General features: G+C 42.7%; 1 protein-coding gene and 1 non-coding gene across 3 annotated transcripts in view; both read right to left on the bottom strand.

Moving 5' to 3' along the window:
- Nucleotides 1–1362: 1362 nt before the first annotated feature.
- PTCD3 (pentatricopeptide repeat domain 3) overlaps nucleotides 1363–18847 on the bottom strand; it is a 30881-nt gene continuing 13396 nt past the window's right edge. Inside the window, exons 8-24 of one of the 2 annotated variants that reach the window (XM_045808862.2) lie at nucleotides 17520–17635; nucleotides 16272–16339; nucleotides 15035–15122; nucleotides 14579–14639; nucleotides 14018–14103; nucleotides 13169–13313; nucleotides 12440–12490; nucleotides 10255–10344; nucleotides 9916–9944; nucleotides 9093–9199; nucleotides 8073–8151; nucleotides 7897–7987; nucleotides 6971–7056; nucleotides 6349–6497; nucleotides 4754–4795; nucleotides 3985–4143; nucleotides 1363–3840 (exon numbers count right to left, since the gene is read on the bottom strand). In XM_045808862.2, the coding sequence (XP_045664818.2) occupies nucleotides 3762–3840; nucleotides 3985–4143; nucleotides 4754–4795; nucleotides 6349–6497; nucleotides 6971–7056; nucleotides 7897–7987; nucleotides 8073–8151; nucleotides 9093–9199; nucleotides 9916–9944; nucleotides 10255–10344; nucleotides 12440–12490; nucleotides 13169–13313; nucleotides 14018–14103; nucleotides 14579–14639; nucleotides 15035–15122; nucleotides 16272–16339; nucleotides 17520–17635 (1526 nt within the window). In that variant the 3' untranslated portion in view covers nucleotides 1363–3761. The remainder of the gene's footprint in view (nucleotides 3841–3984; nucleotides 4144–4753; nucleotides 4796–6348; nucleotides 6498–6970; nucleotides 7057–7896; nucleotides 7988–8072; nucleotides 8152–9092; nucleotides 9200–9915; nucleotides 9945–10254; nucleotides 10345–12439; nucleotides 12491–13168; nucleotides 13314–14017; nucleotides 14104–14578; nucleotides 14640–15034; nucleotides 15123–16271; nucleotides 16340–17519; nucleotides 17636–18847) is intronic. The other variant, XM_045808863.2, reaches the window with a different exon arrangement.
- LOC123799977 (small nucleolar RNA SNORD94) lies at nucleotides 5198–5333 on the bottom strand. Its single transcript, XR_006781781.1, has one exon. It is a non-coding gene; the product is annotated as a small nucleolar RNA SNORD94 (small nucleolar RNA).

Genomic DNA, 18847 nt, shown 5'->3' with positions numbered 1-18847 from the left:
GAAGCAAAGCATTATTTCTATTTTAGCCTTAAACTGGGTTACCTTATTACCGCCCTCTTGAGTGCTGTAGGAAGTGTTCCTCAGCATTTTAAACTCATGCCTAAAATCTGATCTTTTCTAATGATTCAAAATCAACGTATCTAAAATGCAGTTTTAGAAAGTCTTTTTTAAGGCACGTAGTCTTTTTTTTCCTTAGTATTAACTTAAACCCTCTGCTCTTTCTTAACAGGTTCTGGATAGAAGCAGCCTCCAAGTCCCCAGTGAGTTGTCCCACCAGTTTTAAAGTAACTTGCTTGAACTCAGTGCAGAAGAACAGATAATTTAACATAAATGGGAAATAAAAAGGATTCAGTATCAGGCAAATCACTCTTCATCAGGTCCAGTGATCACCATTACCCCAAACCAAAGCTGAACCCCCCGCCCCCGTTGCCATCCCCCTGAGGTATTTAGGGACCCTGAGGCCAGCAGGAGGGTGCAAGAAAGGGCGAGCACTGAAGAGGAAGAGGGTAACTGGCTACGCTGTCGTTTTCCAAAACATGGGGAGGTCATGAGGTTGCACTGGCTTGTTAATTCCGCTAGCTGTATGGACACTGCCCTGGGGTCTTCAGGAAGAGGAAGGGGTTCTAGAGGGATTAGGAGGCACGAGCCAGCAGAGGTCGTAGGAACAAATTCCACTGGTATTGGTGGCAAAGTTTAGGTTTCCCTGGGAATAAATTCTCATAACCTGTATTCCTCTTGGACAGTCTTAGTTTTCAAGAGTCTGAAATCCTGCTGAGCTCTGTAAACTGTGCTTGGGCTTCATCTGCAGTCCTGAATTCTCAGTCCGTGGCTGTGCGGATTGGATGGACAGCGTTTTGACAGGTTAGGCTGCTTCCCGGGCCAGCCTGGGTGCTCCTTCACTGCCCAGACCCTGTGTACCTTACATTTCCGTCATTCCATTCGCATATTGCCTTGTATTAACCAAAGCAAATCCTTTTCTCTGGTAAACCTCACTCTGCTCTAAAGATCTGATCTAAATGACCCCATAAACTTGCCCTGACCAGCCTTGCTCCAGTGACTGCTGTCTCTGAGCATGTCCTATTTCAGTGTTTTTAAACTCCATTGTCAGGAAAAGAATTTTCGTCCTGACCAGATACACATTTGTATCTATATGCATATATCTATTGCACTGGAAAACGTATCACAGCTTTATTGCATGTGATACACTTTTCTAATCCATTTCCATATTCTAATCATCACCCACAAAATTTGTCTTCAGATCCTACGGTTTAAAGGCCAGTGTCAGTACATTTTATTGCTAGAGTCCTCAACTGTTCTATTGAACCTCAAATCTGCTAGTTGCTCATTTCCACACACTGGTGATCTGAGGCACATTGAAAAAGTTTATTCACATGTAGCAAGACTACTCCCTTGACCCTTCCCATTCCATGGGTCCCGACTCCACAATTTGTTCTTCTGATGCTCTGGTTTCTCCTGTTTCTTTTTGGTAAGTTACTGAAAACATAATTACACTGCCCTCAGTTCCCAATTTCCAGAAGGCTGTTTTTGGATTATTTTAACATGGTCGCTTTATATGCCATTAACGCTTCAAAGCTTTTCGAAATTTGATTCTGGTCCTAATTGGATCAGTTTAGAACTCGAATCTTTCTCCTCATACCATTTTGTTTAAAATGTTGTAAATGAAATGTTAAGACCTATTAAGAATGGTCTTAAAAATGAGGAGTTCTAGTCCATGACCAAGAAGCCACTCATTCTAGTAAATGCCTTTTAGGCATGCAGGACTTGAGTTATTTTAGAGACATTTGTGAGGAAGATGACAGCAAATTGAGGGAAGAGCCAGGGACCAAAAGCAAAGACTGATAGGTTATTGACTTTGGCATGAAGAAACAGAACGTCTTTTCCTATTAGAGGCTGGTATTTCATTTGTCAGTGAATAAACATTTGAAATGAGAGAATGGAGGGGCACCTGGCTGGCTCAGTTGGTAGAGCATTCGACTCGATCTCAGGGTTAAGTTCGAGGCCCACGTTGGGTGTAGAGATTAAAAAGAAAATCTTTAAAAACAAAAATGAGAAAATGGAGACCAATCCTGTAGGGCCAATTTTCTGAAACTCTGAAGCAAGTTACTTGCTTAGAGTGGCTGTGTGGAGTAACTACAGTAGTTAAAACAACTGAATTACATGGAAATCCACTATGAATTTTGATGATGTCAGTTCTGTAGCTGCTAAGCACTAAGGTGAGGGTTCAGCTGGGGCCTGGAAAGGGGAGAACTGTACCACATTTATAAAGATTACAGTGAGTACGTGGCCAAGACGAGAGCCAGGCATCTGTAGGTGAGATGGGAAGGAGCAGAGTGAACAGAAACTTCCAGGAAGCCAGGTTCTCCCTGGAAGTTATAAACCAAGATCGAAGGCTCATCTGCCTTAACCGTCCTTTTGTTCATTTGCGTCCTTGTGTCGGGGAGTGATGCAGGCAAGTGCTCAAGCAGCTCAGTACTGTCATTTCCCTGCCCCCCTTGTCCTTCAGTTAGAGGTCTCAAACCGGCGATCTGGGAGAAAACATGAACCAATACTTAGGTTTTTGAAGCTGTGCGGCTGGGTCCAGGCCTAGAGAGACACAACAGAAAGTGGAGCTGGAACAGACACGTAACGGACCATGGTCCGATACAGTAGCCCATCGGTGGCAACCCTGGCAGGGTAAGGACAAAGCTGTTCGTCTGTGGGGAACTCCTGGGGTCCCTCAGTAATCTGGGACCAGGTATGAGCAGAGCAGCCTGTGGAAGCCCTGGGAAGGGTAAGAATGCTCCTGTGATCCACGCAGGTTGCTGTTCGCTTTCAGTCTGATTTCAGTGAAGAGAAACGCCAGACGTAGTTGTATGCGTTCTTGGTTAGCAGCCCTCTCTTTATTTTTTTATATTTTAGATTTTATGTGACTGAGAGTGAGTGAGCGAGCGCACAGGCAGGGGGAGGAGCAGAGGGAGAAGCAGACTCCCGCTGAGCAGGGAGCCGGATGCGGGGTTCCTGAGCCAAAGGCAGTGCTTAACTGGAGCCACCCAGGCGCCCAGCAGCCCTCACCTGAGACCACTCTCCGCAGAGCGCAGCTAACGTGCTGGCGCGCAAAGGGGAAGCAAGGAAGGCAAAGCACTTCTGTGCAAGTCCCAGGGCTGGGGGCGGGGGGGAACAAAGGCTGGGTAAAGTAATGGAAATGCGTACAAATGCACATTAACTATAGTGTTTATTTATAGCTTTCGTTTTCCCATACGTGCAACCTAAACCCTGTGCCCCTTAGAGATGATTAAACGACAATGGCAAATTTCTCACCTCTAAAATATCCCTGAAGTTGGGCTACTGATCTAGTATCAATAGAGATATGTACGCAAACCTCCTTTAGCCACCTTCTTGAAGACTGAGGAAGCAACAGCAGCACAGCATCAGCCAATGAAGGTCAAGTCCACGACAGGGGAAGGGCAAACCACACTGGACAGCAGTGTGAAGTCGGCCAAACACTGCAGGTACGCAGAGCTTTGCTGAAACCAGCTGTGTCCCCACAATCCGTGTCCAAGAAAATGAAATGCTTCTGTTTAAATGGTCAACCCTGAATGGGTGGCTTAGGAAGTATCAAATTAGGAATTTAATGTATCTATTTTTCTTCGAAGTTCAAGTCTGAATTCTCGTTTTCTTCACAATATGGCTGAACAGAGAGGTCAGTTCTCAAGTGTAATTACAGCAGCTGTGCTAGGCCACAGCTGCTGATTCACCCACTTTTATTTGCCTTCATTGATGTCACTGTCGCTGTCAGTGTCGCTATCACTCGTCAATGAAGTTAGATTTCCCAGGGCTTCCCTGTAAGGAAAATAAACTGGAGGGTTACACTACATTTCAGGCGTGGAGGGGACTCTAGCTGCAGACAGAAAGCTATAAACATTGAATGGGTAGATGGACAAATGGTCTGCTCCATTTTTATCACTTTATCAATGCAGGACTCACTTTTGTTCCTGGTTGATTGCAAAGTCAGCCATCACTCTCTGGGTGAGGCTTTCACAAATAGGCAAGCTGAAGGCACTCGCCAGCTTCACTATCTCAATGGCCTGGGCAGGGCTGTTGGATGCTTTTGCACTGTCCATAAATTCATTCAGCAACTCATTTCTGTAAAAGAAAGGCAAAACGTCAACATTCCCCAAACTAAAGCCCTAAACCCCCTCAAAGATTTATATGTGAAGTAAAATCTACCATTCTATAAAGCTGAGTCATGAAATCCTCAACAGTAGCTTTGGAGGTAAAGTCACATGAAGACTAACTTTATTATTTTTTTTAAGATTTTAAAAAATTTATTCATCAGAGAGAGCTAGGAACACGAGTGGGGGCATGGGCAGAGGGAAAAGCAGATTTCCTGCTGAGGAGGGGCCTCAGCGCCCCGGGACAATGATCTGAGCTGAAGGCAGACACTTAACCAACTGAGCCACCCAGGCGCCCCCAGGAAGATCCAAAGAGATAACGAACACCGGTTCAGTATGCCTTCATTAAGGATCTGCTCAGTGTATCCCCAGGGTGTTGCAATCAATAGGCACAGATTTGAAACAGTGCTTGCTTCAGGATGCCCTAGCTGGGGGAAGCAACTGTCCGCTGGCTTGAGCAGAAGGGTGCTCAATCACTGGGACTGAGGTATGTGAAGAAATTCCAGTCACCCCATGGTAAGAGTTAAGACCATGCAGCTAATTCCGAGATGCACCCAGGGAGGCCTGTAACTTCAACTTACCCAGGGATCTTATTATGCTTCTTGAAAAGCCCCAGCATTTTCCTGTTCACAAGATGAGATACGAGAAAGATTACGAATACAAATAGCACAGAAGGTGAGCAGATGATCGTAGCTATTCTCCCACTGCAAGTCTGAAGACACCTACTGTGTGAGCTCCACTGGCTCCCAGGCCTGCTGACATCTAAATCACCTCAGGCGCTTCAACTCCCTCCTCCCAAACGTCACATTCGTGCATTTCAAGTTTCACAGGCAAGTCTGATTTGTTGCCAGTGTTGAGAATTACTGGGGGTATATCCTCTTCTAGAGGATCCCTTCAGTCCTCCCAGGGACGGAATACACCCTGTGGGCAGCTGAAAGAGAAGGATGCTACTAACAGAGTGTGATCTCTTTCCTCTCTTACAATCCCAGGACGAGATCAGTGTCCTAGAATTAGGTTGGGAACAACAGGCTCAGATTAAGGCATCGGTCTCATGTAAGTGCTCACCAGCATCCTGCCACACGCAAGACAAGGCGAAACACATACACTCAGCTCCCACGATTCAGCTGAGGTCCGTACCCCTGCGCCAATCATCACAGCCTGTTTCATAACAAGTGTGTGTCAACCTGAGTTAACAAATTTGAGCACCAAAGGTTGGTCACCAGCAGTGTAGGTCGTGGGTGTGATTCACACTAAGACCAGTGTAGGCAGCAAAGCCTTCATTCACCAGCTTTTCCTGAAGACAGTGAACAGCCACATTTTGGGATGACAACCCTACGTTCAAATTAAGTTACTTTCTTGTGTTGAAAAAAGCCATATACAAGTACCCAACTTTCTGAACAAAATACAGCAAAACCACCTAACAAGGATGACTACTACAAAGTATTCTTTTGTTGACTTTTCTGCTTTTGGAGAAAGGAATGCATGTATGTCTCCATTCATAAACACGAAGAATTATAATGTATGTGAATGAAGTGCTGAAGAAATCACCTAACTGGTATATAGTGACACAAACCAAAGATGGTTGTGTGTGTAAATGTCAGTTTCTAGAAGTCCAAGTGCACAAGTGAAATACTTGGATAAGCCAAATGCCCAAAACATTTCCAAAATTAAGACTCTTTGGGGCGCCTGGGTGGCACAGCGGTTAATCGTCTGCCTTCAGCTCGGGGCGTGATCCCGGCGTTCCGGGATCGAGTCCCACATCAGGCTCCTCCGCTATGAGCCTGCTTCTTCCTCTCCCACTCCCCCTGCTTGTGTTCCCTCTCTCGCTGGCTGTCTCTCTCTGTCGAATAAATAAATAAAATCTTTTAAAAAAAAAAAAATAAGACTCTTTGATCATTCTATTTATGTGGACAGACGAGTGACTGCTTGCCCACGGAAACAGAAAATAGACGAGAAACAGTAATAATTAGCCCATTAAACCATGTCCTCTCTTAAATACTATGTATATACTATATTGGTCTTCCTAAAGTTTCCTTTTCAGTCGGTATTTGCAGTCCCAGAGAAAGCCCATTTTTCTGATTACACATCATACAAATTAGAAAACTAGTGACCAGGGAAAATGTTCTGAGATCCAAGTACAAATGCCTCTAATTTACACTTGTGGTTTTGTACTCACCAGGCTTCCTGGGTTCTCCCAGCCCTTAAAAAGAGGACAGCTACGTAGTTCAGAGAGTTGGCTGGCCACTCAGGAGCAGTCTGTCTGCCATCCTGGCTCTCGTAAGTGGATTTGATGTCTGCAGCACAGTCAGCAAAGGCCACCTGAAGCTGAGAGGCTCGGAGAGTCAGCAGAGCTGCCTCGCTGGTTTTAGGAGAACCTAAGTTCAGGAGACTCCACAGAAGCACTGACATGCTTGAGCTACGCGCTGTACCATTTAAGCCCATCACGTGTAGTACACAAGCAATAAGGAGAGAAGAACGTGCCCTGCCTACGCCGGGGCAAACAAATTGCAAGCTGGCCACATCTGGGTTTTCTTTTTAGATGGTAATTTTTTCAAAAAGCTACTACTGTCAAGACAGAAACAAACAGGAATGAAAGTGACTTTAGAAATGGGATTCTGCTAATGGCCGGGTAAGTTTAGATGTAGAATTTAAATCTGAGTTTAGGTGGCAGAATTCTCCATGTTTCCCTAGATGAAACCAAGGAAATTACCCTTACGGGGTCCACAATGTTAGAGAATACACTGGTTAGTATACATCTAATCACTGTAATGCAACTCGAATTTTGGATACAACCCTACCTCTGGTGAGTGCTTATCCCTTGCCATGAGCATCAGAATCTCTTCCTTCAGGACATTGTGAAAAGTGTGACCATATTCTTTACTGTCTTGAAACAGAAAAAGAACATAGTGAGAGGTGATCACTGTCATGTAAAACCAAAACTCTCTGGCTGACCTTCATCCACCATCACCGTTCCTGGTGGGTGAGAGTCCGCTGCTGACACGGTTTATTCCAGGACTCCAGGAAACCAGCAGGATAACCCACGTAAGAAGGGATGAAGGAGCGGAGCACGTGCACTACTCTCGAGCAGCTACCGGCTCCGTGTGGCCGGACACCGTTTTATAGCGCTTGGTAACTGTCACCAATCTTTTATGTTAACAATCACTAGAGCGATCTTGTAAAATAGGTCAGGGCTATCCTCCCAGTGTTCAGACATGGAAACCTGAAGCTGACAGAAACTCAAGCTGCGATCAGTCACCTGGTACAAGAGACACAGCATCTTCTGCAGCCAGATTACACGGAAACCCACGATCATGCCTATTTCTTAGAAACATCAGCATCACTGCCTGGTTAACGACTGAGTCGCAAGGACCACGGAATGATATGGAGGAACACCAAAGGCTTTGTGGGTGGAGACCTGAATTTTGATTTAGGGTGTGCCACGTAATTAGCACTGATCTTCCCTTTGTCATGTCACACAACAAATGCACAAAACTCTACCTTTTCCTGTCACAAAGAAACTTACTTAGGTCACTTTCAATGCATTTTTACTCATGCAATCCAATATGCAATGTGAGCCAGCAACCATGAAGCAGACCCTAACATATTCAATTTAGTGAAAACTGGAAATTTCCATCCCTAAAAATGTTAACACGTTTGTTAATCAAAGTGTAGGACAATGAAGTGATGAAGTGAGATGGGCCTGAACATACAAGCTGAAACCAACCTTTCCATATTTGAGGAATCACTTCTAGCCGGTTAGCCACATCCAATGCTTGGAGAAGGTCTATCAAAGTTTGGGAACGGGGAAAGAATACCTGATTATGAGAAATACAAATATATTTTTAAAGCATTAGCAGATACACCACGAGCACATCTACGATAAGTTATGAATCATCTTACTGAAGGTATCAGGTCCTTGTACCACTTCAAGGTGACATCGATTTGTTCCATTAGACAAACCAAACTGAAGAACTTGGAACTGTAACGAAGAGAAAAGGTAGGTTCAGTCTCAGATCCCTAACAAATGAATGATTAAATGACAGCACGGCTATATGATGATATGTTACACAGAATTCAAAATCAATTTATAAGTTACAAACAATGTCAAGTTACACGGGCCAATGCTCGACCTAGGAGGTGCGAACTGCGCTCTCCGGACTTCCCAAGTAATACCCTCTCATCCACAACCGGCCGTTCACGACTGCCGCCTCCGTGCGCTCAGCTCGTGGGGAGCGGACAGTGACTACCACATTCATTTTAAAAGCATGCAATGGGAAGCAAGGATATGGACACGCAAGACAACTGTCACATGCCTATTTGCCTATTAACAGGCTGTCTCCTTAACTACTTTTTTATCTACCTCAAATCAAACTCATTTAAGGAGTCTCTTTACGCTTCATCTCTGTATCTTCAATTTTAAAAACAAGAGGCTGGGGCGCTTGGGCGTCTCAGTTGGTTAAGCATCCTCCTTCGGCTCAGGTCATGATCTCGGGTTCCTGGGATCAAGCCCCGCGTCGGACTCCCTCATTTTCCCTCCCCCTCCCCCTGCTGTTCTCTCTCAAATAAAATCTTAAAACTAAAAAAAAAAAAAAAAAAAAAAAAAGCTGTGTTGAAATCATCAGGGACCCACCCTACTATACATTCAAAAATATAAAATAGGGCCTAGAGGAAAAAAATAGGTAGATTCAAAGCGTTACAAAGAAAAATAGTCTAAACGATACACTTTCGACATCTCAGTCTGGCAAATCGGTTTTACCACTGCTTGAATTGCCAAGTGTTCAATTAACATGTACCATTAGTTAGGGGCATGCTGCCCGCAAATGTGACGCAGGAGGGCTACCAAGTCTCCCACCTGCAGAATTAATGGGTTGCTTAAAGAGGCTCCAATAATGCAAAAGGATACATTTCCAACACACTTACTAATAGAAATTACGCCGATGATCTGGTCCAATGAATTTCCAGTTGTCCCCAGTGTTTAAAAGGCCATGTACTTGATAAGCAAGTTCTAGATCTCTGAGAAATGAGCACTGAAAATATGCAAGTAGTAAGCATCACTCAGATTTATCAGCCAAACAGTGGCTCATTACATTAAAAAGACAGTTACTTGTGGAAATACTCATGCTGATTTACTGGTTGATAGCAAATGAGCTGTATGATTGGGGGGGGGGGGGAAGCAAACCCCAAGTTCTGTGAAATTTAAAACAAAATGATTTTGATCCTGTGATTGTACCTTCAGAAATCAATCCTATGAAAACGCTTGGTCATGATGTGCATAAAAGACAGATGGAATGCTCATTTCAGCATCACTACATTTCCAAAAAAAACCCACACCTCCATGAAGGAACACCAAAACGCACTCACAGCGGAAAAGTTAAGTAAGCTGTAGTCCACCCCCCATCCCGTGAAATACGTTGTTTTTAACAAACAAAATACAGTGGAAATTGGTCTGCCTGTGTGTGTGTGTGAATACCTAGAGAAGGAAACCTGCAAGGATACACACTGAACTTTTGGAAAGCAATTATCCTTCGGGAATAGGATATGCTAAAAGACAATGTATACAAAAACAAAGGTCAGGGATGCTATGTAAATTAGTATAAAGATTAAGAGAAAAAAAGAAAATTTGGACCAAAGACATAAAAGAGAAAGTGGAAGAATCAGGGGAGCCCACCCCCCACCCCAGTTATAAATGAATTTAAGTGGATAAAAAGAAAAAGACAAAAGTTAAACAAGAAATAGTACTTACAGCTTTCATGGCTGACTGAAAAAACATATCTGAAAATCAAAGTTCACAAAGTCTTTGGTTATAATGGATAAAATATATTTTCAAATGAGCAGCATTAATAAAAATCCTAGCAATAAAACTGTTAAGGTTTTATTATTAACTCTAAGTTATTCCTAAAGGAATAAAAACTCTAGGAGAGGAAACACAGCAACGTGCCACACATATTTGGGCTTCTTCAGAATAATCACCCATAAGGCAAGTAAGCTAAATTAAACCCTGTCCTATCTATCATAAGGCCTCTAATAACTGGCAATCAGGAAAGTAGGCTCTTTGTTTCACACAAGCAATTTCTATGCATACCGTCATCTGGGTCCTTTGGGGAAAACTTCTGTCCTGTTAATTCGTTCATAATATCATAGATGATGAGGGATGATCCTTTTGAAGGGTTTTCTGCAGAACGAAAAAGCAATCAGGCTTTATAAGGAGTCTCCTTTTGTACCCCCACCAACCACACATCACACAGTTCAAGGGGCCACACGTCCCCGTCCACCTGCGGTGGACTGCCCGGCATACAGCCAGCGGAGCGCACGCCCGCTGAAAGAGCAGATGCACGCCACAGACGGCAACTCTCCATATGACCTGGGACAGCTCCAGCCCTTTGTCTATGTGCTCCCAGCACACTTTCCCTTCCTTCTGAGTCTTGTCTCAAGCTTGACTTTCACCAAAGTGGGAGATACACACCTCACCAAATCTGCATACTTAGAAAAACATTTTTTCCCCCAGTAATCATTTATGTTACGTATAATCAGGATGAAAAGGCCAAGAAAAAGAAAACCGTAGAATTAACGGATATAGGCAATCTTCTTAAAATCATGTGAGCTGAGCACTAGTAGGTATGAACTGCACCTACACAATCCCCAACATATCACCTTATTCATACAAATCTATTCCCTACCTTATCTGCACACAAGCGATAATGTAGTTTTAATGACAGTACAGATGTATTTCTATAATTTCCTCAAGCACGTTTCCATTTGCTGGCATTTCTAATCATTTCATTAGTTACATAATAATTTACTTTAAAAGTAAGTATAAATTCCTTTTTTTAGGCTTTCTCCTCTGAGTAAATACCTAGAAGTCGTTACTGCAGGGAGCCAGTTCACATGCACGTAAGACAACGGACACTCCTCCTCTGAGCCTGTCCCCACGTTCCCAAGTGTTACTTAGGAAGCAGGACCACAGACCGGTCTGGAACTGAACCAAAGTGATGTGTGACGGACGGTAGAGAGAAATGCAACAGGCTTTGGGATCAGAAACACTAGTTTCACTATAATGTCATCAAGGTTGAGTAAAATTTTAGAAGATACAATTATTGTGGAAACTGTTTACCTGTTTCCAAGAAAAAGTCTGTAACCTCTCCCCCCCCAAAATAAAAATCTTCCCCATAGGTGAGGCTATGGATTTTGTAAAATCAGCCCACCAAAACAGAGATAATCAAGTTCCTCTCTGTTTTATATGTATAAAGTCTACCACAGGAGAGAAGAACTAGAGCAGTCATTTCTGAACCCAGGGGTTCTTTCTCAAGTTGGGGTAAATGGGTAAGAACTGACAGACTAGGAGTGCCTACTGTGTGCCTTCCAAGCATGAGACAAGACCGTGGGCACGGTTCATTTAATCATTACAGCCCTACGGTATGAAATCAGGTAAGGTAGCCAGTCCCTTTTGGCACAGCTGGTAAATGACAGAGGTGAAATTTCAACTCGGGTGTGCCTTGCTCCAAAGTCCGTCCAACAGAGCACAGCTCCTACAGGGAACTGCTGACCTAAAGCAGGTGACAAACGGAGCCAAAAGGTTCTCCTACAAGGCTTCAAAATAAGGTTAAGGTTACTGTGGAGCAGCACTGTCCAACAGCTGCCTGCACAAATGGCAACGTTCCATCGCTGCACCACTGAATACAGCAGCCAGCAGCCACGTGTGGCTAACTAGCATGAACGCAAGGAATGAATTTGAAATATCATTTAATTTTAATTAAAAGGCATGTGTGGCTAATGGCTATTTTACTGGAAAGCACAGCTCTGGAGAGGCAAAAGAACTCCAGACTAACACTATCTTCTGACCATTTGTTTGTTTTTAAAGATTTCATTTATTTATATGAGAGAGCGAGCGAGCGCGCACACACACGAGCACCAACAGTGGGGAGGACAGAGGGAGAAGCAGACTCCTCGCTGAGCAGGGAGCTCGATGTGGGGCTCGATCCCAGGATCCTGATATCATGACCTGAGCTGAAGGAAGACGCTTAACTGACTGAGCCACCCAGATGCCCCACCTTCTGACCGTTTGTAAACTGTACCCAACACTGTTAGTACATTTAATGGCCCTGTCCCCTCCAGGGGGAGTAACTTTCTGCTCAGGCTATAGGATGATGTTAATTTGTGTTCTCTATTCCTAAATTGCATGCAGTGAAAGAAGCCTATAACAATTACCACATAAACATACAGGAATGAGTCGGCTTTCTATAAAAATTAATACAGAATGTCATACATACCATGGTGATAAAACAGCTGAATAATATAGTGGTATGTTGCAAGCGAGGGTTCTAAATAACCAAGTTGACAGAAAAAAATAAGTCAAACACAGCTGTCCAAAATTACAGTTTACTGACACACACTGAACTAAAGACACACTGACCTCGGTATTTAAGTAAAAGAAGATACATTTCTATTCCTCTGAACAAAGACCTTTCCTAGCTCATTTTAATTAATGTTAAGTGGAAAGGTATCGAACAATCACTTTTAGAAAGCCCTGACATGTGACTACTAAATATTATAGCTACTGTACTTGTACTTCGATTCTTCATTCAAGAACACGAACACACACTGAAGTGAACGGAGTCCCACACAACCTTCAATAGTTACTGGAAACTATACAACACAGTAGCGCATTTAGGTTCAAATACCTAATTATGCAAGAAAATGTCACGGGATTTAACACTATTTAACTCTTAAGCGAACAGTTCTCCCCAAAATGAAAATCCACAGAAAAGTACCGAAAATATTAAAAGAACACTGTAATTTGCTATAAAAAGCATGAAGATAAAGGAGATCCCGCCATTACTAAATACCTGTAATTCAGCGTGCCAAATGGCGGAATCCAAATTCTCAATATGTCACGTGAACAGCAAAAAGAGTTGACCATCTCTTGTTCACTTGTCTGGATCTAAGACTTACGGTCAGCACCATCTCAGCCTCCAGGGAGGAAAACGACACACACTCACCTATTCCGATGGCTTTCATTTCACGGAACGTCTGTAAGGCTGGCAATCTTCCAAATGTGTGAAATCTCTGGAGACATTTCAGGATGGTATTAAATGTCTGTAGGTTTGGTTTCACCTTCTGGGCAGCCATTTGTTTTAGCAGCTCCTAGTTGAGTCAAAAGCAGTTAAGTCTTGTTTACGCCCGGGTAGGTAATTTGTCCAATTAACTAATATTACACACTAAAAAAGAATCTGGCTCTCTGGCTAAGTCTGAAGTTAATAAACATATCCCTAACTTAAGAATTCTCTATTAGCAGGTCCAGTGACTTTGCCTTTTAGAGAAGTCACCCCTTTCAGTCACCCCACCTCATTTCATCAAGGTGTCCAACTGTCTTCATGCCGCCTAGTAAAGCAAAAGAACAGACTAGAATGACCTGGAGTGTTTTCCTTTAAAATGAGCAGTATGGTATAAAGACACATGAACTGTATGATGTAAAAATGTAAAAACATTTCTATTCCTAAGTTATTTCAATCCAATGAACATAATTTTTTCAAACTTACCTGATAAAACTGTTTTAGTAAATACATACTATTTTTTGTAATAAAATAACTATAAATGAGAAATAAAGCAACCAAGGTCTTTCTGAATTCTAGCCATAGACTCTGGGTCAAGTAACTTTTTCTTCTCACACATCAGACACAGCTGTTTAAACTGCAGGGTTGCTGGGAGGGTGTAAATACAGAACCGCGAGTGCCCAGTGTTTTAGTACCTGCCACGAAAATGCTCAGTAACTGCTGTCTCTACGCCCTTTGTTTCTAGGAAAAGGTATTTTAGGCCCATTAGGAAACAAAATGAGGGTTCCTCCTTACCAGTATATTATTCCACTTGTCCTCCAATTTTTCACTCACACTCAATGCTGTTGCTTCAATCAATGCATTGAAGGTGTACACATCAGCTGTAAAAACGAAAATCTGGGTTAAAGTTTAACCCCTAAATGGCTCTGTTTAAGGCAGAGCAGTAATGCACGTGTGGCTCCTAGCTCATTACCATGTGCCCACAAAACCAGACACTGCCCGCTCTGGATCTCTCCTCCTGCTTCTACCACCAATACCACATGAAAAGATGAAAACTGAGCTCCTAATTGAGGCTAGATCCAAATATTTTGCAGATTCAAAGATGTTACAGACTTTTTTTTTTTTTTTTTAAAGGTTTAGTTATTTGTTATTTGTCAGAGAGGGAGAGAGAGCACGAGCCGAGGGAGTGGCAGGCAGAGGGAAAAGCAAGCTCCTCGCTGAGCAGGGAGCCCAATCCCAGGACCCTGGGCTCATGACCGAGCAGAAGGCAGATGCTTAACCAACTGAGCCACCCAGGCGTCCCAGATGTTACAGATTTTTAAGGGAAGAAAAGGAATTCTCCACAAACACACTTACCATGGAGTCTGTTGTTTAATAATTCAGTGTATAAGTTTAATGCCCGCGCAGGAGCTCGGTGCTAGGAGAGAGAAAGCATAAACATTACGCATCTTCTAACATGCTGACTTAAGAAATATTTGCCCATCAACTGTTTTAGGGTTTGGGAATACAGTAGTAAACAAAACAGACAAGGTCCTGGTTCTCATGAAGTTTATACTCCACTGCTGTGGAAATTTTGCCTCCCAGGTGACATATAATTCCTGGATACTTCTGGTTGTCAAAACTGAGAGCTGGGGAGGATATAAGTACTGACATGCAGTGGGTAGAGAACAGGGAGCTTCTAAACACTCTACAATGCACTGGGGAGCCCCAGGACAACAAATTATCAGGCCCAACTGTCAATAATTCTGAGGGTGAAAAATCCTGATTTAGTGGAAATTAAATAATAAAAATGTAAAAATAAATAAATGTTACCTTCACCATTCCTCGGATCATTGTGCAGTAGGAGTGTGAATTTTTCTCTGGCATTAGAGCAAAGATTCTCTCAGCATTGTTTTTTGTCCTAGACACAGAAGAATAAATGAACCAGGGGAAACAGGAAAAACCAATAGCTACCATAATCTACTGAGAGTTCAGAATGTTCCAAGCACTGTGCCAAGCACTTCATACAATTCTTACCACGCAGGTAGAGAGCGAGACACGGTTATCATTTTGAAAAGCGGGAAAACTGAGGCTCGAAAACCTCTAGTGGTCTGCAGCTTGGCGGTGAATGATGGAACCAGGACTGAACATTTTTACAAAAAATACACACTCACAGGACTAAACAAAAGCAGTGTACACAGGGTACACAGTGACGTTTCCCCACCCCCCTCTCAACCATATACAACTCCCCAGAGGCCACCACGGACAAGGAGTTTCTCTGGAATCTCTCTCTCATATTCTAGCATGTACGTGTCACACTCTGGTGCTGCCTCTCTGTCAACCAACCAATCAATCAACGTGACCATGTTCTACAGACTACGCTGTATCTTGCTTCTGCCTCTTACAAAGAGGTCTCGGAAATTAGAACCAGGATTTGAGCCAGGATGGTATGCCAAAGTCCATGCTTTTAACCACTATGCGAAATTACTAAAATCTAAAGAAATTTAATGTTTGATTCTATTTATCACTTCAAAAAAGACTTCAGATATTAATGGTAGCTTTCCTTTTCCAGATGTCCACGTGAAATATCTCTTACTTACTAGACATTTCTATTCCATAACTTAAATTCTCAAATGCTGGTTAAACGTTACTCCCCCTTTGCTGGAAACGCTGAGTTTTTCTGCTTGCTGGCCAGTAGCCTTAATTTAGAACTACATTCCAGGTATGTGTATTCTTACGTGAACAAAAATACCCAATCTTTCAGAACGGGAGGCACAGATTGCAGAGCGGAGCACTGATCAAACTACCCAAGGAACCAACACTACATGAAGGTGACATGAAGTGAAATGGGGGGAGTGAAATTTCAACCCTGTACTGCTGGTTGGAAGTAAAAATCTTACGGAATGAGCTCTAAATGCACATGAATACTAATGGTCACATTTGCATTGTACGCTGAAAACGAATTCTATTTTAGAAAACTTCAAGAGCACATCTTCTTGAGGGGGTGATGGGGAACATGCCATGCCCCATAAAAAACCACACTGCAAGGTTCTAATGACGTCTCGCATACCTCCACGTGACTCCAAACTGATGATCAGCCTTCTCAGATTTCTTATTATTTTCCTCTGCGGCCTCCTCCTGAAATGAACCGTCAACAGAAATAAAACAAAAGGTAACGATGCAATGCATTCTCCCTACTTAGAATACTTAAAATCAGAAAAGCAAAGGAAACTGTGGAAAAGTAAAATACAGATCCAACAGAAGCTGAAGAAAAAACCCAGTGAATGTTCATTTAAAAACCTGATAATTTCTTTAGCATAAATCAGCTCCTTTAGAGATGAAAAGTAAAGCTAGCCCTTAAAACGGGAACTGACAGCCTGGAGACAGACGAAGCCAGTACCTTGCACAGCCTCGCCCAGACAGAAGAACTGGAAATCCAAACACAGCCTGGCTTGAGCCAGCTCTATCCGGCTCAATTGATCCACACAGAAATAACATACATGCCTACACGTTTTAAAAGACTTAATTACTCTGTATGTAAATAATCCATATTTAGTGGAGGAAAATTAGACATAAATGGAAGGAAAAGCACTTAATTTTTCATTTTCCCTCATGCATATGAAAATATTTTATAAAAATGAAATACTATTGTCAAGCCTATCTTCTCACTTATCAATATGTGCTGCATTTTTTCACAGCCAAACAGACCTACACTAGTGCACTCCATCGCCACGTTACCATAATCCAATCACACGCCACTGGATATCCAGTTTTCCACATTTTGTAACTACACGTATGAATATTATGAAAATGATGTATATAATTTTTGTTCACATGACCCAAAGATGTCCTTGGGATCTTTTTCTAGAAGTAAAACTCTTGGGTTGAGAATTTAAGATAGGACTCCCTCTCTATAGGCCTTGGCACAATACTGCTCTACACCCCCGGCACAGTGTGCTCACTCCCCTTACCACATTACATATGCATTTTTGGGGGGCTGCGGCCAGGGAGCCTTTCCCTGTTCTTTGTGCATCATATGGTCACTGTAAGTAACAAGAGAGGAGTTTGCCTAGACGTTTCTGGTCAAAGCTTTGCCTGCATGGGGTAGGCAAGGTCAAAATATTTTTAGGAAGGGAACCAGAATTAAAATAATTGTTTAAATTTTTCTTCCTCCACACCAGTTTTTATCAAAGCTACTATATCACATCACATCTCAGAACAAATCTCTACTCTCCTAACATATGGCATGAGAACCTGCCTTACTTTGAAATATTACTATCAGAAGAAATTTAAAAAAATCACTGCCAAAACCCATTACCAACTCTTCAGATTTTTCACTTTGCTGAAAATGATAATCGGTTGAGGGCTCCTTGTCACCATAATAGCACAACAAATCCAAGAGGCTATTACTTGTTTCCAAAGATATAGCGGTTCCTGTGGGTAGAGAAAAAAAGGGAAAGAAACACTGAAACAATAAAGAGCAGAAGCTCACTGGATTAAAATTCTTCCCTTTTTCTCTAAGCTGTGGCTTTTGGCTACATATGTAGAATCATCCGTCATTCTAAGGGTGGATGGGTGTGCACTCCACAGCACCTTCTGCACCTGGAGAGATGCAGACAGGGACACAACCCCTAATAACCTTGGGGTCTGACAGGAGGGACGACAGCACAAGACAACACCGGACCCTGTGCTTAGTTTATATACTCATGTCCCCAGAGAAGCAATCTCATGGTTTTAACTATCGCCTGTAAACTGAACACTCAGCAAAGTACTGCCACTTAGTTCCCGTGGCCTGGTTCCATCTTTACAAATGCAAGCATAACTATTCTGCCTGGATACGGGCCCTCACTGGAATACCTGCCTAAAATACTAGCATAAATGTCTAATCATAGCGGCTTTAAAAAAGTGAAACTCAAATACATCATGTTCCCATCTCGACGCCAGGAAAAAAAGAGAACAGGAAGTATGAGATACAAGCATTTTTTCTAAAGGAAATATACTGATAAAAAAATGCCAACTGGGAAATTTAAAAGCTCAGAAAAGAGCAGAGCGGAGAGAAGAGGCTATAGGGGGTAACTGGACTGGATCTTACTCTCTCAGAACTGTGTATCCCTGGAAACTTAATAACCAGTTTCCTTTATAAAATGATTGCAAGTCACACCAACTCCTAAAGTGTTACAGAATTAAGTACGTGAGATGCCAAGCAAAGTGTCTGGTACTTATTAGCGGCTTGACAGTAAAACTCCCTCTACTCCCCCCATGGCATATTGGCTTGTTCTATTACTCTGAGCTGTGGGTCTGACACACGGTCTTTAGAAACGGTTACTGAATGTCTGCATGTGCCTACAGCACACAGTGTATGGAACTGGAGGAAGACAGCTCTGAGCACTAAGTACCTGAAGGCAGACTTACCATTTACCATACTCAACAGAGGGAAAAGCCTTCCTAAATTACAAGCTGCACCAGCAATTCATCTGTATATCCAATGCCACAGCAGACTACACAGCAGAATTCTCAAATCAAACACAGCTTTCTGCAAAGGTTTCCTGTGTTTGATAATGTACATGGAATGATTCAGCCCAGTTCCTATCTCTTCTTTGTTCGGTTGACTGTTATCCTAAATCACTGAACGGCATTCTGGAGTCC

This window comes from Ursus americanus, chromosome 7 (assembly GCF_024610735.1).
Source record: "Ursus americanus isolate L20-20 chromosome 7, mUrsAme1.1.p, whole genome shotgun sequence".
Lineage (NCBI taxonomy): Eukaryota > Metazoa > Chordata > Mammalia > Carnivora > Ursidae > Ursus > Ursus americanus.
Note: the sequence above shows the minus strand (reverse complement) of the source record. Positions and strands in the feature narration are given on the sequence as shown.